At 40.5% G+C, this 25209-nt stretch overlaps 1 protein-coding gene across 1 annotated transcript in view; it reads left to right on the plus strand.

Annotated features, from left to right (window-relative positions):
* The first annotated feature begins 201 nt into the window (after window positions 1-201).
* The window catches only part of ND-ACP (NADH dehydrogenase (ubiquinone) acyl carrier protein), a 64361-nt gene continuing 39353 nt past the window's right edge, over window positions 202-25209 (plus strand). Inside the window, exon 1 of the mRNA XM_068371429.1 lies at window positions 202-489. Coding sequence (XP_068227530.1) covers window positions 331-489 — 159 coding nt within the window. The 5' untranslated portion in view covers window positions 202-330. The remainder of the gene's footprint in view (window positions 490-25209) is intronic.

Consider the following 25209-nt stretch of genomic DNA (forward strand, 5'->3'; position numbering starts at 1 on the left):
CTGAAGAAAAAAAGACATCAATTTTTTCCACCTGAAGATAAGCGACCCCAGCGAGTGTTGGGGTCCCCAATCTTCAGATGATCCCCATTATATTTAATTAAATGAACGCATTTCAATACAATAGGGCCTACCTATTATCCTTGTTAAATTGTTTCTGTACGATCTTCGAATTTTAGTGTTTCAGCCAACAGTGACCAGGGCCGCCGGGAAAATACTCGCTCAATTTGTCCGCTAGTCGGCTGTTCGCCAATAACATAAGCTGGTTAAAGTTGCAGCTCAGCTGTGCTCTCACACTGACTGACTGACTATTATTGTAGAATACTGACGAAAATGGCTTCTCTTGCTCGGTCTTTGCGATACGTTGGATATTTTAAGCCATCTACATTGCGTGTTTTAACTCCACGGGTCATTTCAGCTGACTGTTTGCATACGCTCGATACTAGAAATTTTAGAAGAAACAATTGTTCTCTGAAACCGATAAACAGTAAGGTGAGTACTCCACCGTCATGGCCTTTCATAAGCCGGCATTCTTATAAGTTTACTTGCTGCTCTGACGGCTATCCCCAATAGTTTAATTAAAACATTTGTATCTCCTGGACTCTGAGTAGCAAATGGTATGCTGTGAATATGGATTGGCTGTGGTGGGTAAATTATTGTCACTGAAATTATGGCGCTAAGAACACATCGACTTGTGTAAGGTTAGGCGAGGCAGGAGGTAAGAGAGAGAAACCTGTGCTATTATAGTATGCTGTCTACCGTCGAATTTCTATTATTGTATGCTATCTACCGTCGAATTGCTATTATAGTATGCTATCTACCGTCGAATTTCTACTATAGTATGGTATCTACCACAAAGTATGTTATTTACCGTCAATGTTAATCCTCCTGTTTGGTGAGTATTATCAAACAGATTAGTTACCACCAGTATGTTATCCTCATTGGACTTTAATGATCGTTTAATAATATTTATTGGCAGGACAACGTGGGTGCATAATTATAAGCAGTTTGTAGGGAAACTGTTATTACAAATTATTCAAAGCTCATCATACAACAATGTTACAAGTTGCTCAAATGAAAAATCAAATATTACAAAACTGAAAGAAAATAATCTATGATAAAAATTCAATTAAAAATTTATTCTACTACTGCTTGTAAACATATCTTGGTATTTTTGTAGTGAATTACTGGGCAATGTAACCTAGGAAAAAAACTACTGTTTCTTATAGAAAAAATTACGCTCTTCAAAAATGACACTCGTTTCCGTCGCAAATGAATAGTTTCAGAAATATATATATATCTATATCCTACGATAATGGGGGACCCCCAGTGGGAACTCGGGGTTTTGGGTGGGGAAAACATACTGGGGAAACGATATATAATTGTTTTCCTATAGTAAATAACGTGAATTAATCGAATTTGATGTTCATTTCAATCGGAAACAAACAGATCAACCAATTCGGATAACTTTGAGTTGCACGGTGTCACTTCTCTTACGAACGAACGATAACAGCAACATTACCAATAATACAGTGTTACCAACGTTGACGTATGGTACACAGTTACCAACGGCACGCTGACATTACTAAAGATAGTAATGATAGATATTTCCATATGTATTTTAAATAATTTCTCCATATAAGTTTTACTCAATATATAAAAAGTACAAAAAGGGCACAGAACCTAACAAACCCACCTAACCTAGCCTAGTAGTATGACAGGACACAAAATAACATTTGATCTACATCGGACGTTGGCAGCACTGGTTACTGTATTTTTTCATGACACAATCTTTGTAACGGCGCCTCCAAAGTTTATCCAGATATACTGTTTTGTATTTTCCTCCGGTTATTATAATTTCAAGAAGGTAATGTATAGAGAAGAAAAGGCTTGTTTTAAGTTTATATATCGATTCCCCAGTATGTTTTCCCCACCCAAAACCCCGAGTTCCCACTGGGGGTCCCTATGTTTTCCCCACCCAAAACCCCGAGTTCCCACTGGGGGTCCCCCATTATTGGAGGATATAGATGTATATATATTTCTGAAACTATTAATTTGCGACGGGAACGAGTGTCATTTTCGAAGAGAGCCTAATTTTTTCTATAAGAAAAAGTAGTTGTTTTCCTGGGTTACATTGCCCTGTAATACACTACAATGAAACCCATATTATGGGTATTATATCATTCAAGAAAGCAGGAAGTACATCGTCGCCTTTTCTCAGAACTTTCCAACAGTAATGATCTAAAATAATCACAATTAAAGAAAAATCCAATTGGTTTGATAACGAATTACATGAAGATAAAAAAAGAAAAATGGAGGATAAATGGAAAAGAAATAAAAATACTGAAAACTGGCAACATTACAAATCAGCTAGAAATCGCTATAATTACATTATCGTAGTTAAAAAAAAAGGCCTTTAATAAAAATGGGTAAAATTACAGTTTCAACCATTATGGGGAAACTGGAATAAAAATATATTTGTTGCATCAGAAATAGTGTAGTTCTAACGGATATAACGTTTATTTTGACCGCAAACCATCCGATTTAGAGATTTACTATGTAATTGGGGTTAAAACAAGTTTTTCCAGAAAAATCAGTTTGTAACAGTGTTTTTATTGTTTTTGTTTCATATTATGTTGTAATGCAGAAAGACCCTACTTCATCCCAACAATTATGGGGGACACCAGGTGGGAACCGGGGTTGGGGGGGGTCAAATGATATTTGCAATAAATGAATACTTATCCTTCCACCACCCCTACCCCTATACCCCTACCTAGCCCTACCGGGTGGGGGGGCCTCCGCCCCCCCCCTGCGATCCCCCCTTAAGGCCACAGTGATTTTCAGGTCACTACTGAACCTAATAAACCCACCTAACCTAGCCTAGGGGCCCTGTACCCCTACCTAGGCCTACGGGGGGGGGGGGCTCTGCAAACACCCCGCGACCCCCCCCCCTTAAGGCCACAGTGACTTTCGTGGCACTACCGAACCTAATACAACCACCTAACCTAGGGCCCTGTACCCCTACCTAGGCCTAGCCCCTGCAACCCCCCCCCCCCTTACGGCCACTACCTAACACATCCATCAAACCAAATCCAAAGTGATGGTACTGCTGTATACATCGTTATACTATCACCATTATGATATACTCTATAAATTAATGAAGCTTACCTTAAACTGTTGGTTCATAAAGATGTGCTGCTGCTTTGAGGAAAACGTGAAAGTTCCTTGACATGCAGGACAATTTTTATTTTGTTAAATTAAATTGTCTCTGGCACAAATCCACTAGTTTTTCAATATTCCCCGGATAAGTTACAACAAATTCATTGTAAGTTAGGAAACAGTCAGGACAAGATGGAATTTCAACTTCTTGTGCAACATGAGATGACGTGCTTGCTATGACCTCCATGTCTAAGAACGAATGAAATGCATGGGTAAGATAATGAAATTATTGTCGCGCTGTGATTGGCCAAACCTGTAAGACATCATAGTGGATAGGCGCTGTGATTGGCCAAACGTGCTAAGACTTCATAGTAGACTAGTTTGTCATCGGATTATAGTGGTTACAGGGCTCATTTGAGCAAAAACAAGACAGTCAACAATAACAACAGACTTAGAAAAAATCTGGGAGGAAGACATGAGTAGCGTGAGTTTGATCTTCGATATATAAAGAACTAGGCATTTGCGACAGATATTATACAGAAATACCTCAAAAGACTTGCTTTACCCGGGAAAAATATTAATATAATAGATTTCCCATAATGGTTGAAACTGTAATAATACCTAAAAAAGTTTAATGAAAATGACCCACGGAAAATACATAAGAACTTAAAGAAGCTATTAGGTCTAAAGACAGAAATAGCATTGCCTGACATAACTAATGATCCTAAATGCCTAGCAAATGATTTTATTGATTATTTTGAAGAAAAAATAAATCAAATCTGCTCCAGTTTTCGCAACATCGGCACAACAGAACGAAGGGATACATCAGCAACAGGTGTAAGCAAGCTAAGGGTGTTCAAAGAGTTAAGTCAGAGTGATTATATGAGAATAATAAAGAAAGTAAAAAAAAACCTAATGCGGAAATGACCCATTTCCAATTGACGATGTAAAAGTTGCCGAAAATTTCCAGACTACAAGAGACCTACCGAAACATGGTAAATAAGAGTCTAACACAGGCAGTTTTCCCTGATTGTGAGAAAGTTGCCTGTATCAAGCCTGTCTATAAAGGAAAAGGTTATATAGACAATTCAAGTTCATATAGGCCAATATCAAATCTGTCATATTCTTCGAAAATTATTGAAACTGCTGTACATGAACAAACCTGGAAACATCTGAAGCAATCTAATGCCATACCCGATGATCAATCAGCATACAGAGAAAATTACTCCACAGAAACGACAGTGTTAGCGATTAAAAATGACAACAGTAATTATAACAAATGACAAGTGTTGGATTCTTGTGATGCTTGATCTAAGTGCAGCATTTGATACTGTAGAACATACATATCTGATGGAAGACCTTAAAGCTGTGGGCATCGTAGAACGAGCATATGACTGGTTTGTGAGTTATCTTGAAAACTGCAAAGTTAAAGTAGTAATATCAAATGTTGAATCTGAGACAAGAAAACTAACCAAAGGGGTGCCTCAAGGCAGTGTACTAGGTCCCCTCCTCTTTGAAATTTACACGATTGAACTGGCAAATATACTTGAAACTCAGAGTTAAATTTAAAATATACGCTGATGATACACAATTCTATTTCCCAATAGAATCAGTTGATGAAGCCAAAAGAAAGATACATGAAATAATGATTGACATTAAGGCTTGGATGTTAACAAAAAAGCTCAAGCTCAAGAAGATAAAAGTGAATGTATTATTTTTGGAAATGAAAAAGATATAAAAAGGATCGAATGCTTCCAAAGAACTGAAATAGGTCAATTGCCCATTGACCTAAAGAAATCTGTCAGAAATCTTGGAGTAATCATGGATGATAGACTGACAATGAATGAACATATAAATACTATGGTAAGAAATTGTAACTATCATATTAGAAACATAGCATTTATTAGTAAATACTTAAATGAAAAATCGATGGCCATACTCATTAATCACCACATATTTTCAAGAATTGATTACTGCAACTCACTGTACTATGGCTTACCAAATTATCAGCTGAAGAAAATTCAGAGAGTACAAAACAGAACCGCTAGATTAATAAAAGGACTACACAATAGTGATAGAATTACCCCTGCACTAATTAAATTACACTGGCTGTTGGTTAAGGCGAGAATCGAATACAAGCTACTCTTACTAACGTTTAAGATACTGAACCAAAATATCTAAAAGAATGCCTGAACAAACTAGAACTAGAAACTAATGTTACCATAAGACACATGAGTGACAAACATAGACTATCTGAACCAAGAACAAATAATAAATTTGGTGAAAGGGCTTTCAGCTACTGTACGCCTAGACATTATATTAAACTGCCAACTTAAATGAAGGACCTAAAGGGAACAACTGAATTTAAGAAGAAACTAAAGACATTGCTTTTCACAAGATTATATGATTTGGAAGATATTACAATCAAAGAATTGGATAAGTTATAATGAAAATGTTTTGTTAGATGATTGATAAGGACCCGTCCGATTAGTAATTCACTCAACTTCGGTGTAGGGTTGGATTTAAACCCAAAACAAGTAAATGGGATTGTAAATGCTGATGAGGTACTCCTCTCTTCTTTTTCATTATGTCAATCTTGGCATCCAGCCATGATCGCTCAATAGACTGAGTATGTGCTCCTGAATTTGTGTTCACATAATTCTGTTGATGGCTCATGGTTTTGTGCTCAAACCCGAGATTCCTTAAGCACGTGTATGCTGGCCATTCATCGGAATGGATTACAGATCCAAATTGGCACTCACTTTGTATGATAGGGATCAACGTTTCCTTATCTCTTCTTTCAACGTAAAAGTACCTGCAATCAAGTCCATTTTTCAATCCAAAAACCTAAGGTCCATCGATGCGAGTGCCATGGTTATTCTTATTAGCAGGTTCAGCATCAGAATCTTCAGAGTTCGGGGGATGGTCGCCAGCCAACAATCGACCATGGTTATACTTACGACGACCAGCAAATCGAGCGTCACTGATGGTAGGTATCATACCATAGTCAGAAAGGGGTGGTAGATAGCATACTATAATAGCACCGAGAAACCACTTAACTTGATTATGTAAACTGGAATTGAACTTCAACTTTGCTATGCCTGAGCCAACCTTTATCCAAATTATATAATTAAAGCTAACTGTAAGGTCAATGTCCTCACCCAGTCTATTAGTCGGTAGTTGTTTACAAGACCACGCTCTCCATTTATTCCCTAATTATGCAGTCCTGCAGCTCTCCTCTTCTTGTATAGTAATTAGGAGTTTTAAACATAAGACTTACCCGGTAGTTATATATATATAGCTTACGTCCCCGACGTCAACGGCAGAAAATTCGAAACTCGTGCCAATCACCGATTGGATAGCCAGGTGTACCACCCCTGCGCCCTAGCGAGGTACCTAGGAACCATTTCAGGAACCCTCATATATTCCCTGCCGTGCTAGCGGCAAGATGTTGGATTTTTCACTCGCTGTAACCTGTATATTACAGTTATTTTGGTGATGTACAATTTATTTTTAACCTTCGCTGGTTGGATTTTATTTTTACTGAGTGTTAGTGCTTTAACTAAGTTTGTATCTTAACAGAGGTAGGAATGGGAGTTACCCCCTACTGTAAAACTAACGAACCTACTCTTTAAATATGATGGCGGAGATCGTTCCACCATCTCTATGACGTCACAATCGTGTGACGTAAGCAACATAGTACTACGTAATATGTTGCATTATTATTTTCTTTGCTTTTTCTTGTAAAGAATGGAAAGGAAGTCTAACTTATAATAAGTATTTAACTTTTAATATAAAAAGATTATATTAATTTTTAAGAAAATATTTGTCTTTTTAGTATTCGTTATTTAAATCATTGATACTATTTTCAAAGATTAAATAGAACTAGCGTATAGTTAATTTTCGCTGCGTAGTTCTCATGAAAATACGATGCAGTTCCAACAATTCTTGATATCGTTGTTTATTTTCTTTCGATGTTGGGATACTATTATTATTCATATATTCACATATATGTTCCAATTGTAAAGTGTAGCAATCCACTATTTTGGAAACCCTTAAGACTTAAGGGTTGTTTACATATATATATATATATATATATATATATATATATATATATATATATATATATATATATATATATATATATATATATATATATATATATATATATATATATACATATATATACACACACATTATTGCGATATCTGTTCATTTTAATAATAACAAATCACTATTTTTGGGAACCTTTAAGAATTAAGGGTGGTTTACATTTATATATATGTTATTCATATATCTGTTCATTTGAATCATATAACATGTAACTTTCCCGGTAGTTGTATATAACTACTGGGTGAGTATGTATAACATTTATCTTTACCGGTAGTTATATGTAACTACCGGGCAAGTGTGTTCAAACATTTATTTACAATGAAAATATCAGGGTAATATTTTATAAAAAATATTTTGTTACAATTTTATATAGCAAGAACTAGAAATGATTTTGCATTCTCATTCAAGCCCTTGGCAGTAGAGAAAGATCTATCACAACGAGCAGGACAAGTTTTGGTCTTTTGTGTAAGAGTTTAAAAGTGCAATTTTCAGTGCTAAATTAGTGCAGTGAATTTATTCAGCACAGAGGACGTTTTTTCCTAGCCTTAGACCTCTTCCAAGCTCCCCAACCCCTGGGAGAAGGAATGTCGATCGGCCAAAGGAAACGAGAGGCGTTAGCTCACGAGCAGACGTCCTCTCGAGCGTTGACATTCCCAAGAATGCTTGCCCTTGCCATGGGAAAGCAAAGAGCGTTGGATGTTAAGCTACTAACATTGCTGTTAGAGTCATGCATTGCATCACATTTGCTGATAATAGCAATACTTATGCTTACGAACCAACATAGACACGGTTTTTATTCCAGAGCGCCAGTCGGCCATGAGAACCCTCTGATGAACCGAACGCGCCGAGTGACGTAATGAAGATCATTTTTCGCTCGGCGCTAAGTCTTTCAGGACGCTCGGCGCCACGTCTTTCAGGACGCTCGGCGCCACGTCTTTCAGAACGCTCGGCGCCTCGTCTTTCAGGACGTTCGGCGCCACGTCTTTCAGGACGTTCGGCGCCACGTCTTTCAGGACGTTCGGCGCCACGTCTTTCAGGACGCTCGGCGCCATGTCTTTCAGGACAATCGGCGCCTCGTCTTTCAGAAAGCTTGGCGCCACGTCTTTCAGGACGCTCGGCGCCACGTCTTTCAGGACAATCGGCGCCTCGTCTTTCAGAAAGCTTGGCGCCACGTCTTTCAGGACGTTCGGCGCCACGTCTTTCAGGTCGCTCGGCGCCACGTCTTTCAGGACGATCGGCGCCTAGTCTATCAGGATGCTTGGCACCTCGTCTTTCAGGACGTTCGGCGCCACGTCTTACAAGATCTTTGTCAGTAGAAGACATTGGTGATCACTTTTCTCCTGTTGAATTTGAGATTCTCAGAAGGAGAAGATCCTTATTCCTTTCATCCTTCAGTTGATTTAGAAACTCAGGAAAGTTTTTATGATTAGTTTCCAAATTATTTTATGCCTGTTGAATCACGTTCGCCACCCTCTGAATTTACACGTGGTCATAAATGAAGCTTTAAGGATGATAGGAGACTGTATATAGAGTCTCGGAAGGACCAAGGAGAGACAGCTTTCTTTTTTCCTCTGAATAACCTGGCCTCTAGATCTTGTATTGGGGTACGAGATTATTTTTATTATCTCTAGCCAAGCTACAACCCTAGTTGCAAAAGTAAGATGCTTTAAGCCCAAGGGCTCCAATAGGTAAAAATAGGCCAGTGAGGAAAGGAAATAAGGAGTTAAATAAATTATGAGGATAATTTAACGATAAATCATTCTTAAAACAGTAACAACGTCATAACGTCTAAAACAGATATGTCATATAGGGTGGAGGTCTAGCCACGTTAAGGTCGAGGACCTTGTGGCAGCCCCACAGATTGTTACAGCCCTCTGGGTGGATTGCTGAGTCTCTCAAGGAATTCAGGTAAATGAGGCATATAAACCCATGAAGCCAGCTTCCTTATCAGGTATTCCGGGATAGCAAGGGTGGAGGTCTAACCACGTTAAGGTCGAGGACCTTGTGGCAGCCCCACAGAGATTTTTACAGCCCCCTGAGTGGATCACTGAGTCTCTTAAGGATTCCAGACAATGGGGCAGGATAACTTTGAGGTCCATGCTATTCCTAAAGGATGGATGCAAAATCTTTTTCCTAGTGAAACCTCCTTTGGTAGTATCTCTGATAAGACCTCTCTGCAAAACAATCTTTGCAACATCAAATGTCTCTCTTTTGGGAGAGGGAGGATTTTATCCGGTCCTGGATGTAACTGCTCTCAATGCCTTCGTTCAGAAGTCAAAGTTCTCCATGGAGACATTGAAATCATGAACTATTTAAAGTCTCATGTCAGCTTGGTCACAAGGCAAAGCAGAGTATGACTGTTTTCACCTTCAGGCAGTAGAGCCAGACTACATAACTTCTGGCAATCTTGGGAGAAGAGGGGAGCAGACCTTTGGTCAGTACATCTTCTGAAGGAGGACTATAATTTCTTTTCATAGGGAAACCTCCTTTAGTTTTAGCTCCAACAGATCTCTCTCCCAGATCTAGAGAGGAGTTTAAGAGGCAGGCTTTGCAATTAAACTTTTGCTAATGTAGCAGAATACTGCACTCAAGAGACATCAGATCCTCCCTGTATCTGGATGATTGACTTACCAGAGCTCTTTCTTACGATCTTCATGAAGGATTTTCAGATAACTTTGAACCTTTCAGAAGAATTGCGTATTCCTGTCATCAAGACGAGTCCCTTCTGACACCAGGACGCTTAGCACCACGTCTTATAGGACGTTCGGCGTCTTGCTCTGTTAACCTCTTGGCGCCACATCTTACAGGAAGCTTGGCGCCACACCTTCCAGGATGTTCGGCGCCACATCTCACAGGACGCTCGGCTCCACGTCTTACAGGACGCTCGGCTCCACGTCTTACAGGATGCTTGGAGCCTCGTCTTACAGGAAGGTCGGCGCCACGTCTTTCAGGACGCTCGGCACCTCGTCTTTCAGGACGCTCGGCACCTCGTCTTTCAGGACGCTCGGCACCACGTCTTTCAGGACGCTCGGCGCCACGTCTTACAGGACGCTCGGCGCCCTGTCTTTCAGGACACTCGACGTCGTAGATCTAGAAGGAGGCATGACATTAAACATGAGAGCCTCGGACTTCGTGGTGACACTAGTCGAATCCAATGTCGAGATCAAGGACGTCTTAGTTCCGATCTCTTTGATCACAAAAGTTTTTTGTCGAGCGTCTAGCCTTAGTACAACGCGGCGACATAGGCGGTGATCTGGGTTTCCTTGACGTCAGGAGTCAGGACCTTAATAGATGTATCCTGATAAACTCGACGTCACCAGTTCCGTTAGATCTTCTGACACCATCACAGAAAATACTTTATTTAAGGATGGTGTTTCAGAGTCAAGTTTATTCTCTCCATTTCAACCTCAATCATTTTGGGACAAGGAGAAGGTCTTGAGTCGATATGCATCTCTTTTAGGATGCTATAAGAAGTTGCCTTCAGTGGTGGTTCGATCCAGTCAAACTTCCAGAAGGTCACTCCTTTTGAACAGAGGATCTTAGACCTTGTGTTGTGTCTCGTCACCTCGGTTTCGGGGTGGGACCAACACTATACAGTTGGAAGCTTCGGGACTTTGGACAGAGGATCAGAGGAGCTTCCTCATCACCCAAAAGAACTGTTGGCAGTCCAGTTGGCTCTCAAAAAGCTTTGAAGGATCAGTTTGGAACAAAGTGGTGCAGGTCTATGCCGATCACACCACAGATTTGGCTTTCATTGCCAAGCAAGACGGAACCCACTCGAGGTTCCTTTACAGGACTGAGTGGAGTCTTCTCATCTGGGCTTAGGAGAATGTTTTCCTTCTAACAAGGTTCTTTAAAAAGAGAAGAACTTATGGCAGAACAGTCTCAGCTGGAGAATGGACACTCCATCGAGAAATCTGCAAGATTCTGTGGCGACTTTGGTGTCGTTCTTGTATAGTCCTATTCGTGATTTAACAGACAAAGAGACTAGAAACTTACTGCTCTCCAGTGCCAAATCTCGAAGCAGTCCACATAGACGCTTTCCTGTTAGTCTGGTCCTATCTGGATGTGTACGTTTTCCTCGTTCTATTTCCTTTACAAGGTGACACAAAACTTTGTGTCGCACGAAGGGACCAGGTGACCTTAGTGGCCGCCTTTTGGCCCTCAAGAGGATGGTTCACAGAGATACTGGAATGGATGGTGGACTCTCCTAGAAGTCTTCCATTAAGAGTAGTTTTACTCAAACAACCTCTCGTGGAAAGTTACCTTTCTAGTCTCCAAGCTCTTCTTCTAGCTACCTTCAACCTTTTGAAACCTCACAGGAATAGAGGTTTTCGAAAGAGGCAGCTAAGTGTTTTACAAGAGCAATAAGAACTTCTACCATCAGGATTTATCAATCCAAATGGGAGGCTTTAGAGAATGGTGCAGAGTCAACTCTGTTTTCTCTTCCAGTATCTCTACAACTCAGATTGCTGACTTCCTGTTTTTACATTAGAAGGAAGCTCATTTGTTCATCCTCTTCCATTAAGGGATACAGGTGTGTGTTAGCGACTGTTGTCAGACACAGTATCTTGGACCTTTCGATTGATGAAGTTCTACAGGAATTTCTCAACTTGTTTGTAACATCAAACAACCAGGATTCACCAGCTTGGATCCTGGACTCAATTCTGAAGTTCCTTATGAGTGACAAACTTGAGCACTTTCTTTCATCTTCATTTTAAGGACCTCTCGATGAAAACTATTTTTCTTGTTAGTCTTGTGACATCTAAAAGAATCAGTTAATAAATACGTTTTCGTAAAACGTTGGCTTTCGAGATAACGAAGCTATCTGCTTATTGCAGTTAGGCTTTCTCGCCAGGAAAGACCGCCTTTCTCAACCTTGACCTAAGGCTTTTGAGTTTCCGAATTTTTCGGATATGGTTGGCGTGGAGTTGGAGAGAGTCCTGTGTCCAGTAAGAACCCTGAAGTTCTACCCAGGCAGTATGAAAGGGTTGCGAGGCAAGTCGAAAGCTCTTTGGTGCTCGATTAAGAAGCCCTCGTTTTTCAGATGTCAAGAATGTCCTTTCATTCTTCATCAGACTCTTACAGTGAGACTGGCCTGAAGTTTCTAAGGTCAAGACGCATGAGGTTAGTACTATAACAACTTGAATGACCTTCAAGCAGAATAGATTGTTGTGGAGCATTATGGACACAACCTTTTGGGGGAATAAATCTGTGTTCACTTCACACTATTTTAATCGTTTCCAGACTCTTTATGAGGACTGCTACATTATGGGACCATTCGTGATAGCGAGTGCAGTAGTGGGTGAAGGATCCACCACTACGTTCCCATAATCCCAATACCTTTTCTTCTCTTGGAACTTTTATTTGTTTTTATGGTTGTTTGTGGAGACTGTCAGTCTTCCAAAATCATTGATTTTAGTCAGGTGGTCAATTTTGTTCCTTGAAGAGCGCCCGGAACTGGTTATTGGAGGAGGTTCTGTCATAATGAGGTATATACACCAGTTTGACAGTCCCTAGGGATCTTCAGCCCCCTGGGAGGATCGCTAGATCTCATAAGGCTAGCAGACATAATGAGACGGAGAATCATTGAAGTCAGCTTCCTTATAAGGTACGAACCCTTAAGTTAGTTTTAATAACTCTTGAGAAAAATTCCAGATATACTAGCTGTCTCTAACCCTCCACCAAAGGTGTTAATCAGCTATATATATAACTACCGGGTAAGTCTTATGTTTAAAAATGGTATTTTCATTATAAAATAAATTTTTGAACATACTTACCCGGTAGTTATATATAATTAAAGTCCCACCCTCCTCCCCTCTAAGAGACTAGAGGCATGGAATATATGAGGGTTCCTGGAATGGTTCCTAGGTACCTCTCTAGGGCGCAGGGGTGGTACACCTGGCTATCCAATCGGTGATTGGCGCGAGTTTCGAATGTTCTGCCGTTGACGTCGGGGACGTAAGCTATATATATAACTACCGGGTAAGTATGTTCAAAAATTTATTTTATAATGAAAATACCATGTTCTTTAAATGCTGGGAATGCAACAAATGGTAAGATATGTTGAGGAAGGGGGAAGGGGTTATAAAAAGAAAATAGCTCGGTTTCCTCACTTAACGACTTGGAACTTGACATGTCAACATAGTCAACCAAACAGAATTCGTGATGCCAGCGTACATAAACAGAAGTTCGTGATGCCAGCGTACATTTGATATACTGTATATTCAAAATATACTTAACCCTGGTGGGTCGTCCGCGACCCCGAGCGTCAAAACAAAAGATGTTTTTCTCACGTGACTCACCCCCGTGACTGAATTTGTGGGTGATCGACCTGCAGTTGGTAACTCGCCTACACGCTCTAGTAGTGTCCAGATGTGCATCGCTGTAGCTGTACTCCTTCCCAGATTTCTGAGACGCGTCGGGGTCGAGCGCGACCGAGTTTACCCTTCTAAGGTAAGTTGCATAATTATCAAAGTTATTACGTATTATGAAATTGTCGTAGAATGGTGCAACATGTATAGGTTACCAGTTGTGGAAAGTCTTGGTGGATGGTTTGGCTACCATGTGCATAATTTTTTTTTTTATTTGAAATGTCGTTCATCACCACGAGGACCATTTTACCGCGAGTGCCCCTATTTCAGTTTTTTTCATTTTTTGGGCAAGTCATTTTTCCGTAAGAAATTGCCAAATAGTGTCGCAAAACTTTTGCTTTTTTAGTGTTGGAAAGTGTGTCTAGATGATCTGGCTACCCATGCGTGACTTTGTTTTTGTCAGATACGCCGTAGATATTGGTATGTGGGGTATTTTCCTGCGGTTGCCAATTTCTGTCTTTTTTCAATATTTGTAAAAATTTACTACGTAGTAAGGAATTGCCATATTATATTGATTTTTTTTTCATGTTTATTTGTTAGAAAGTGTGCCTTGATGGTTGGGCTAACACGTGCATGTCTTTTCTTTTATCTGAGATGCCGTATATTAGAATGTTGGCCATTTTTCCGTGAGTGCCCCTTTTTATTCGTTTTGCATTTTTTTGCTTAGTCATGTTACCGTAAGGAATTGGCAAGTAGTGTCGCAAAACTTATATTTTTATAGTGTTGGAAAGTGTTTCTAGATGATCTGGCTACCCATGCCTATCTTTTTTTTTAGCCAGATATGGCGTATATATAGGTATGTGTTCGATTTTCCTGTGATTGCCATTTTTTCGTTTTTTCCCATTTCTTTCAAAATTACCACGCACTAAGGAACTATCACAGAGTAATGATTCATTTAGATGTTTATTTGTCGGAAAATGTGCCTTGATGGTTGGGCTAACACGTGCATGTCTTTTTTTTTATCTGAGATGCCGTATATTAGAATGTTGGCCATTTTTCCGCGAGTGCCCCTTTTTATTTGCTTTGCATATTTTTGCTTAGTCATGCTACCGTAAAGAATTGGCAAGTAGTGTCGCAAAACTTATATTTTTATAGTGTTGGAAAGTGTTTCTAGATGATCTGGCTACCCATGCCTATCTTTATTTTTAGCCAGATATGGCGTATATATAGGTACTATGTGTTCGATTTTCCTGCGATTGCCACTTTTTCGTTTTTTCCCATTTCTTTCAAAATTACTACGCACTAAGGAACTATCACAGAGTAATGATTCATTTAGATGTTTATTTGTCGGAAAATTTTGTTTACTTTCTTTTTTGATTGAATATCATCATTTTTTTTAGCTAAAATATATTGTTTTACAATTTTTTTTTTTTTCGATTTTATTTCCCTTCAAAAATTTTTTTTTGGGTCAGAATTCTAATTTTATAGTCGTAAAATAATCGACAATCATCCAGCAACCCACCATACAATTTTTATGCATATCCAAGAATAATTAGATTAGTAAATAACACCTTGAAATTGACAGACCCTTCCTACATTTCATGTGGCAGATTAGGGAGTCTTGAGTTAGTGTGGTTGGCGGCCATTTTGTGGACATATCCGAAGCGTAAGTTGCCCTATCTATATATATTCTTGTTCCCTATAGAATTTGTGATATTTTGGTATATTTTTACCTGCATAAATATCATATTATATATTAAATATATGTATTTTTTTACGAAATTTCTAAGTACTCAAAAAATAACCTTTAGATATGGCCCCTGATATAAATGTAATTTACAAAATAATGAAGATTTTTTTTACATATTTCTATTTTAGGATAACATGTTTATTCCCTAAAAAAATTAGCCACTTCCTATTTCATTTGGGTACCCAAAAAAATTCATGAAATTTGGACAAATTTTTTGGGCCAAAAAAAGTTACCCTTTTTTTCTCATTTCAGATCTTCACCTCCATGGGTCCAACTTCATCCAAAATACATCAAGATGTGTCCTAAACATTCAAGAATCAATTCCTTAAAGGATTTGTGTATTTATGTATAAATTTTTTTTTTTTTATGAATTTTTATGTAAGGTCTTTTTTTTCTACTTAATTTTTTAAAATATTTATAATAAATAGTTTTTCTGCAGATGAGTAGTATTTATCTTTACAGTAGTTTTAAGCATTCATTGAATTTTTTTTTAGCAAAAAAATAAAGGAGGTTACTGCAAAAACAGATTTTTCAATATTAATCTTACCCGATGATCATGTAGCTGTCAACTCTGTTGCCCGACAGAAATCTAAGGTCGGGATACGCCAGCGATCGCTATACAGGTGGGGGTGTACACAACAGCGCCATCTGTGAGCAGGTACTCAAGTACTTCTTGTCAACAAGAACTCAATTTTTCCTCTGTTGTGCCACAGGCAAGACCTACTAAATACGCCGTCCCTAACTGGATTTGTTTTCACAACGTTTTGGTGAAGTACACTATTCCAGTTTTGAGCTTTCGCTATGCAGGGGTTTTATCTTCATTTCAAAACTTGAACTCGTTTTGGATAGATTTGATTATGGTGACGAAGAGAGTATGGACTCTCTTTCACTTTTAAATGGCCGACCCTTCCCTTAGACGGAAGTGTTGGTGACGAAGAGAGCATGGACTCTCTTTCACTTTTAAATGACCGACCCTTCCCTTAGACGGAAGTGTGTTTAGGTTTTTGGTAATTTTGCTTTAACAAGTTATAGATCTATTTATTTTATATCTCTCCGCCTTTTATAGGCCTCTTCGATTAACTTTCCATTTATTATAAACTTATAAAAAATTAATTTTTGTTTGTTTATATGCGACCTTTCCTAATAGTAGGCGGTCCTTACTTGGAACCGAAGTTAATTAACATTGAGCCCGTCATATCGTATTTCCTTTTAAGAATTTATACTTTTTTTTTAATTTTAATGTTTTTGAAAGATTTTCTTTGATAGTCTCGTACTGTTTTCAAAGATGAACTAACGTTTAGTTTAGTCTCCGCAGTTGTTGACGTTCAGAACGTTCAACATGCGCTCTATCGTTACGATAGAGAGAGAGTATTTCACGGTTTCACGTTGCAGTAGAGTAAACCGATTCTAGCGTTTCGTTCATTCTTTCTTAGCTTAAATGGTTTTATTTCTAATAAGGAACTTTTTATTTGGGAAACCTTTCAGTTTTTTTCCTTTAACAAATATGTTTTAACGATATATAATTGGGCTCATCTCTCAGGTTCTAAGTCAAGAGAGAGAGAGAGAGAGAGAGAGGAGAATAAACGTTTCGTTCAAGCGGGTAACGTTGTTCTCGTTTTTTACTCTTCTCCCTAGTCGCTATGGGGAAGAAGGTAAAACGTTTCTAGAGTTTTATTCTTGTTCCCAGGCTTTATGCGGTGAGAGATTGTAAACGTAGTTTATTTGATCTAGTGTTTAGTCTCTTTTCCAGCCACTGAATTCTTTATCTTTCATTATGTTTTTCTGTTGCATTGTAAAACTGTTTTTCGCAATTACTACCTTTTAATGAAGGATAGGATTGCGTGTTTCAGGTACAAATCACTTAAAGTTTCGAGTTCAGTGAAATAAGTGCAAACAGAAATTCAAAAGTGATAAAGTGATATGTGCAAAGTGTTACAGTGTTGCGTTCGAGGGTTCGTCTGTTCGTGCCAGTTGTTCACCTAGTCCGATACCTCTTACAAGCTCCCAAGCCCAGGGGAGAAGTAATGTCGAAGGACTTATGGGTTCCACAGGCCTTGATCGACGAACAGACGTTTCCCTCCGTGGTTTCGGGTGTATCTACACACGTTGCCGACGTGATCACCCCACCCACACAAAGACGAGAGAGCCCATTTATTCCTCGTCTGCGGAAGAGGTTTCTCGCAGAAACCATGGACCAAATCTTGCAGCTTTTAAGTGCAAGTCGGTCCCTTCCGCGCAAGTCCAACGGCCTAGGTGTAGCCACTGGGTCAGTTCGGACTCGCTGCAGTCTTCGACAACTGCACACCTTCCGAGAGAGGCAAGGTGGTACCGCAACAGGCAGTAACTCCGTCTGTTGCCGCACCAGCTGTTTTAGACCCTCAGTCACAACGGACAGTAGCTCCGTTTGTTGCTGTCTTTTTTAGACCCTAGTGGTCCATGCTGCAGATATGCAGTCTCAGCTTGCTTCCTTCATGCAGGAGTATCGTGCTGAGAAGGTTGACACTGCACCTGTTAACCTACAACCTGCCACGGTTGTGCGCTCAGCAGATACTGCGGCTGCCTGCTCCCACACTCCACCTGTGAGAGCTCCACCACCGATGCGCAGTCGACCCTGCCAGACGCATGTTCATGCTGCACCCTCCGTTGACATGCGTGAGCTACCGCATCAGCAGTGGGAAGGTGCTGTCAAGCTGCCGTGTTTTGCCACAATGCGGCATGCTCCGCAACCCACGGCAGTCCCTCCCACGCACCAGCACTCCGCTTTTGTTGTTGCCAGCTCCCACACTCCGACTGCGGAGAAGGTTGACGATGCACCCGTTGGCCTACAGCCTGCCACGGTTGTGCGCCCGGCATGGCTGCCTGCTCCCACACTCTTGTTGTGAGAGCTCCTCCACCCATGCGCAGTTGACCCTGCCAGACGCATGCTGACTCCCACAGACACACGGAGCTCTCCGTTGCCGTGCGTGAGCTACCACAAGCTGCCGTGTTTTGACACGGTGTGTCAGCCTCAGCAACACACTGTGGTTACCGCCACTCGCCGCAGCAAACTAGTCAGTCAGGAGTTGAGGCTTCCCCACACAGCTTTGGTTGTTGCCAACTCACAGACTGTCTAACAGTTACATGACATTGCCTTCTGGTGTGCTTCTAATACACCAGTGCTGTATGTCCTCACGCACCTGTTGTGGTTGACAGTTCAGTTTTTGACAGTTCACAGACTGTCAAGCAGTTTCATAACGTTGCCTTCTGGTCTGCTGCTTATGCACCAGTGAAACCCTCACTGAGATAACCTAGCTTTTCTCGGACATGGTTCCTGTAGATGAGAAAGTGCTGTTCTCCCTCCTTCTGATATTCCCTTGAGGACTCTGTCATTTGGAGAGGAGCCTTAAGCTGCTTAGCCTCCTATGGACTTTAATTAAAGCATAACATGCTTCCAGGGAGGGTAAATGGTTCCGCTTCAGTCGCTAACCCCGTCTGTTGCCACACCTGCTCCCATAGACCTTGGGCTTTGTTGCAAGACATGCAGTCCAAGCTTAGTCCTTGATAGAGGATTTTTTACGGAGAAGAACCTTCTTGCCAACGATCTTCCTACCGGTTGGTTGTACGCCCTGTTGACGATGAGGTATCCTACTCACGTCCGCCAGTTGAGATGGTTCCTCCACCGGTGCGACCCAGTGTGGGTTGCCAGTCGCACGTTGACGTTAAGCTACTCTCGGAGGTGGTTGTGGACGTTCAGTGTGTCACTGGGAAGACGTTCAACAACCAGCAGAGGTGACTTGTTGTGACGCAGTGCGGCAACCTCAGCAACCCGATAAGGGGTTGTCTGCACTACCCAGACAGTCTAGACAGTTTCGGGTTGTCGCTGTACTTCCTCGCATCCCCATGGTTGACAGTTCACAGACTGTGCAGCAGTACCATGATCTTGTGTCCGGCCCCGTCACGCATCCACCAGTGCGACCGGATTCAGCGAGTCGGACGTTGCCCACTCCGTTTCCGTTTCCTCATCAGTTTCGGATGAGGAACCCTCTGATGAGGACATGGCTGAACAAGACGATCAACCCCCAGCCCTGCTATCCATCCAGAAGATGCTGAAGAAGGAACACGGCCCTGTCAGGCTGTGGATGAGTCTGGTTAGGACACTGTCATCCGTGGTTCAATTGGTGTCACTTGGAAGACTACACCTCCGTCCTCTTCGGCTTCATCTAGCTCTTCACTGGAAAAGGACAAGACGCTAGAAGCGGTCTCGATCCCGGTTTCCGGAAGATAAGTCTGGTCTGACTTGATGAAAGGACTTTATCAACCTTTTATAGAGTCTTCCCCTGACTGTTCAGACTCCCAACCACGTTCTCTTCTCATACGCATCGGACGTAGGCTGAGGTGCGACCTTAGGCTGTAGGGAATGCTCGGGATTATGGAACTCGAGTCAAAGGACAATGCATTTTAACTGCAAGAAGCTTCTGGCAGTACGTCTGACCTGGAAAAGCTTCAGGTCTCTCCTTCAAGGCAAGTAGTGGAGGTGAACACGGACAACTCCCTGCTTTGATGTTCATCTCCTAGCAAGGAGGGACCTACTCTCTGACATGGTGCGAGTTCGCAAGTGACCTCCTCTCCTGTTCAACAGGTCTAGACTTTTCACTAGTAACAAGTTTCTTCTAAGGCAACTTGAATGTCTTAGCAGATTGTCTCAGTAGGAAGGGACAATAATTCCAACATATTGGACCCTCCACAAAGATGTATGCAAGAGACTTTGGGTCACCTGGGGCCAGCCAACCATAGATCTCTTCGCAACCTCGATGTCCAAGAGGCTCTCAATACTTTGCTCACCTATCCCGGACCCAACAGTGGTTCTTTTAGATGCCTTTCTACTAGATTAGTCTCATCTAGATCTATATGCATTCCCTCCGTTCTAGATTGTCAACAAGGTACTGCAGAAGTTCGCCTCTCACGATGGGACAAAGTTGACACTAGTTGCTTCCCTCTGGCCCGCGAGAGAATAACTTACCGAGGTACTTCGATGGCTAGTAGACGTTCCCAGAACTCTTCCCCTAAGGGTGGACCTGCTACGTCTGCCACGCGTAAGAAGGTACTCCAAGGCCTCCACGCTCTTCGTCTCACTGCCTTCAGAGTATCGAAAGACTCTCGAGAACTAGAGGTTTTTCGAAGGAGGCAACCAGAGCGATTGTTAGAGCAAGGAGAACATCCACCCTTAGAGTCTACCAATCGAAGTGGGAAATCTTCCGAAACTGGTGCAAGTCAGTATCCGTATCCTCGACCAGTACCTCTGTAACTCAAATAGCTGACTTCCTCTTATATCTGAGGAAAGAGCGATCTCTTTCAGCTCCCACTTTCAAGGGTTACAGAAGCATGTTGGCATCAGTCTTCCGTCACAGAGGCTTAGATCTTTCCAACAATAAAGATCTACAGGACCTCCTTAAGTCTTTTGAGACCACGAAGGAGCGTCGTTTGGTTACACCTGGTTGGAATTTAGACGTGTTTCTAAGATTCCTTATGTTAGACAGGTTCGAACCACTTCAATCAGCCTCCCTGAAAGATCTCACCTTTAAGACTCTTTTCCTGATATGCTTAACCACAGCTAAAAGAGTCAGTGAGATTCATGCCTTCAGCAAGAACATCGGATTTTCATCCGAAACGGCTACATGTTCTACATCTTGGTTTTCTAGCCAAACACGAGCTGCCTTCTCGGCCTTGACCAATATCGTTCGATATTCCAAACTTATCGTATGGTTGGAAATGAACTAGAAGAGTATTATGTCCTGTAAGAGCTCTTAAGTTCTATTTTAAAAACCTTTACGAGGCCCGTCTGAAACTTTATGGTGTTCAGTTAAGAATTCATCTTTGCCTATGTCAGAGAATTCTTTATCCTATTATTTTCAGACTGTTAATACGAGAAGCTCATTTCCCTCTGAATGAGGAAGACCAAGCTTGGCTGAAGGTAAGGACACACGAAGTTAGAGCTGTCACAACTTCCGTGACCTTTAAACAAAATAGATCTCTGCAAAATATATTCGACGCAACCTTTTGGAAAAGCTAATCAGTGTTTGCGTCTTTTATCTTAAGAATGTCCAGTCTCTTTACGAGAACTGCTACTCTCTGGGACCATTCGTAGCAACGAGTGCAGTAGTGGTGGGGGCTCCACCACTACAATTCCCTAATTCCAGAACCTTTCTAATCTTTCTCTTGAAATATTTTTGGGTTGTCCGGAAGGCTAAGAGGCCTTCCGCATCCTGATTGATTTGGCGGGTGGTCAAATTCTTTCTTGAGAAGCGCCTAGATTAGAGGTTGTGATGAGGTCCTTTAGTATGGGTTGCAGCCCTTCATACTTCAGCACCTAGGAATCGCTCAGCATCCTAAGAGGATTGCCAGGCTCAGTAAGGAAGACGTACTTAAAAAGGCAGAGTAATGGTTCAAGTCGACTTCCTTACCAGGTACTTATTTATTTTATGTTTGTTATTTTGAATAACTGCTAAAATGAGATACGGGATACTTAGCTTCTAATGTTAACATGTATGCTGGTCTCCACCCACCACCCTGGGTGTGAATCAGCTACATGATCATCGGGTAAGATTAATATTGAAAAATGTTATTTTCCTTAGTAAAATAAATTTTTGAATATACTTACCCGATGATCATGAATTTAAGGACCCTCCCTTCCTCCCCATAGAGAACCAGTGGACCGAGGAGAAAATTGAGTTCTTGTTGACAAGAAGTACTTGAGTACCTGCTCACAGATGGCGCTGTTGTGTACACCCCCACCTGTACAGTATAGCGATCGCTGGCGTATCCCGACCTTAGATTTCTGTCGGGCAACAGAGTTGACAGCTACATGATCATCGGGTAAGTATATTCAAAAATTTATTTTACTAAGGAAAATAACATTTTTCAAGAATTTTTTTTTGCATCGGGGTCGCGCGCGACCCAGTATACCCTTAAAGGGGTGTCCGAGGAGCGTACCTATCCAGGGTTAATTAAGAATGGATTAATTACTCAGAAGTGTCCATGAAATCCATAAAATATGCAATTTACAAATAGTGACACTTTTGAGTAATTACTCAATTTTTGATTAAGTATATTTTGAATATACAGTATATCAAATGTACGCTGGCATCACAAACTTTGTTTATGTACGCTGGCATCACGAATTCTGTTTTGGTTGACTATGTTGAGATGTCAGTTCCAAGTCGTTTAGTGAGGAAACCGAGCTATTTTCTTTTAATAACCCCTTCCCCCTTCCTCAACAAATCTGGCAATTTTTTGCTTTCCCAGCATTCAAAGAACCTCCTAATTACTCTACAAGAAGAGGAGAGCTGCAGGACTGCATAATTTGGTAGTTAAATGGCCAGCGTGGTCTTGTAAACAAATACCTATTAGTCTGGCTTGATTTATCGGTATTATTATTGCTGACATTGGAAGAAAGGTCAAATTCAATGAAAGCACATTATTTAGTACGGGAATTATTATTTATTTCTGTACCAAATGTTGTCCCGTCTGTATCTATAATTTTACTGATTTATCAGGGATGGACACCTTTAAGTATTGCTAGAATGGCCCCCTCCTGATAATCATGCAGATGGTAAACCTAATGAGGTCCATTTAACATTTATGATAAAGGTAGAAGCCTTGGTATGTTGGTTCAGATGGTAGTTAAGCCAGATTTATAAAATAGTTCAAAATTAGTGTATTGGGTAATGGTTACTAGCCAAATACATGATCCATATATTTTTTCCACATGCTGTCTCGTGTTTTATCCATTTCTGACTATGAATATTGTGACGGTAACAGTTTTATTCAGACCCTGTCTGAGTCAGACCATTTACTGGCTCATTCGGACCTATATCTCGGCTTGTTCAGACCTTCATATGATTGCCTAATTCTGACAATTTTTAAATATTAAACTTAGCCGGTGAATATATAAATAGCTGACGTCTCCGACGGTCGACAGATTCCAAAAACTCGCGAGCGATCGCCATGAAGGCTGCCGGGTGTGCCCACCAGCGCCGACTATCGGCCAGATACCGCATATACTTCTCAACCAAACCAGTTCTTCTCTGTCGGTGTTAAAGACAACACTGGTTCCGCTCGCGCTTGACCACGAGTTTTCTACCGATTGGTGAAGTACTTGGTTTTGGTTTTATTGCTTTCGCCGTGTTGGATTATTCAATACTATCTTCAAAAGAAATGCTTTTGAAAGGAGAGGAAAAGTTTTTGCCCTTGCTTTTTTAATCTCGCTCTGGTTTTTCCATAGAGAAAAGATGGCCGACCCTTCCCTCAGTGTACGGAAGTGTGTTGAAGGCTTTTAGTAATTATTTTATCACTTTATAAATTATTGTTGATATTTATAGATTTACCTCTATATATTTTATATCTCACCCGCCTTTATTAGGCCTCTTCGATTAGCTTTCCATTTATACTAAACTCCGAGATAAATTTTATGTTTTTGTTTATATGCGGCCTTTACCTATTCTTTGTAGGCGGTCTTGACTTGGAAAACGAAGTTAAACAACGTTGAGCCCATTCAACTTTTATTTTTGTTTAGATAAAAACAGTTGCTCTGTAAGAGTGATGAGATGAATATTTTTAGAAAATATTTTAAGAAATTTATTCTTTGAATAGTCTTCGTGCTGTTTTTCAAAGATGAACTAACTTTTGGTTTATTTATGCTACGCAGTTTGCGCTCTATCGTTACGATAGAGAAAGAGAGAATCACGGTTTCACTTTGCAGAAAGAGTAAATCGATTTTTGACGTTTTGTTCATTCTTCTTTCAAACTGAAGTTTTTTAGATACTAATTTAAAGGAACATGTTAATTTTCAATTTCTGAGTCCTTTCAGTTTTTTCCTTAAGTCAAATAACCTGTTATTGACGAAGAGAGAGAGAGAGAGAGAGAGAGAGAGAGAGAGAGAGAGAGAGAGAGAGAGAGAGAGAGAGAGAGAGAGAGAGGGAGGGAGAGGGAGAGGGGGAGGGGGAGGGGGGAGAGAGATCTCTCCGATCTTTATTCTCGTCCTAAGTCTCTGTACAAGGAGTTTGGGAGCGAGTAACGTTGTTCTCGATTCAGATTTTTACTCTCGTCCCAAGTCTCTGTACGGGGAGAGAGGATAAAACGTTTTAGTTATTATTCTCATCCCAAGGCACTGTACAGTGAGAGATTGAAAACGTAGTCCTTAGTGAACTAGTTTTTAGTCTCATCCACAGTCACTGATCTTTTTAACTTTATATATTTCCGTTTTATTCGATATATATGTATGTTTATTGATTTTGGCATGTGTTTCATTTTGTACTAATGTGCTTACATTATACGACTCATTTCGCAATTCTAACCTTTTGATTTAAGGGGACCGTCCGCGGTGGTATTTTGGCATACCAACTTGAAAAATTCAAAAATCGTTTTATTGTCTCTCTGTATAGAGAAACATATCGTACATGCTCTCCAGAAGTTTCAACCCATTATTTTTACAAATAACGAAGATATAGAGGTTTTTTAAATGATGACGTCATCCTTACTGTGTCGTCTGCAAGACTTAGTTTGACAAAATCGTCTTTGTGTGTAATTTTGCATATATATAGCAATTTTTTCACTTATATTTCGATCTATCGTACGTCTGGCAGAAATGGAAGGCATTTGTAGAGTGTAGATGAACGAAGTCTACTACAATAACAGAAGCCAAAGTTGCCAAAGATGTATCGAAGTTATAATGTATGCCTATGTTTACTTGAAGTTCGTATGTACATTGTGTTTCCACAACGCCTTCGGGAACATTATAGCAAGGCCAATGTTACCTAAGGTTGTAGAAAGAACAAATAGTCAATAATTTTTCCAAACAATGAAAATAGCGGTCTTTAAATGATGACGTCATCCTTATGG

Source organism: Palaemon carinicauda, chromosome 4, assembly GCF_036898095.1.
Source record: "Palaemon carinicauda isolate YSFRI2023 chromosome 4, ASM3689809v2, whole genome shotgun sequence".
Lineage (NCBI taxonomy): Eukaryota > Metazoa > Arthropoda > Malacostraca > Decapoda > Palaemonidae > Palaemon > Palaemon carinicauda.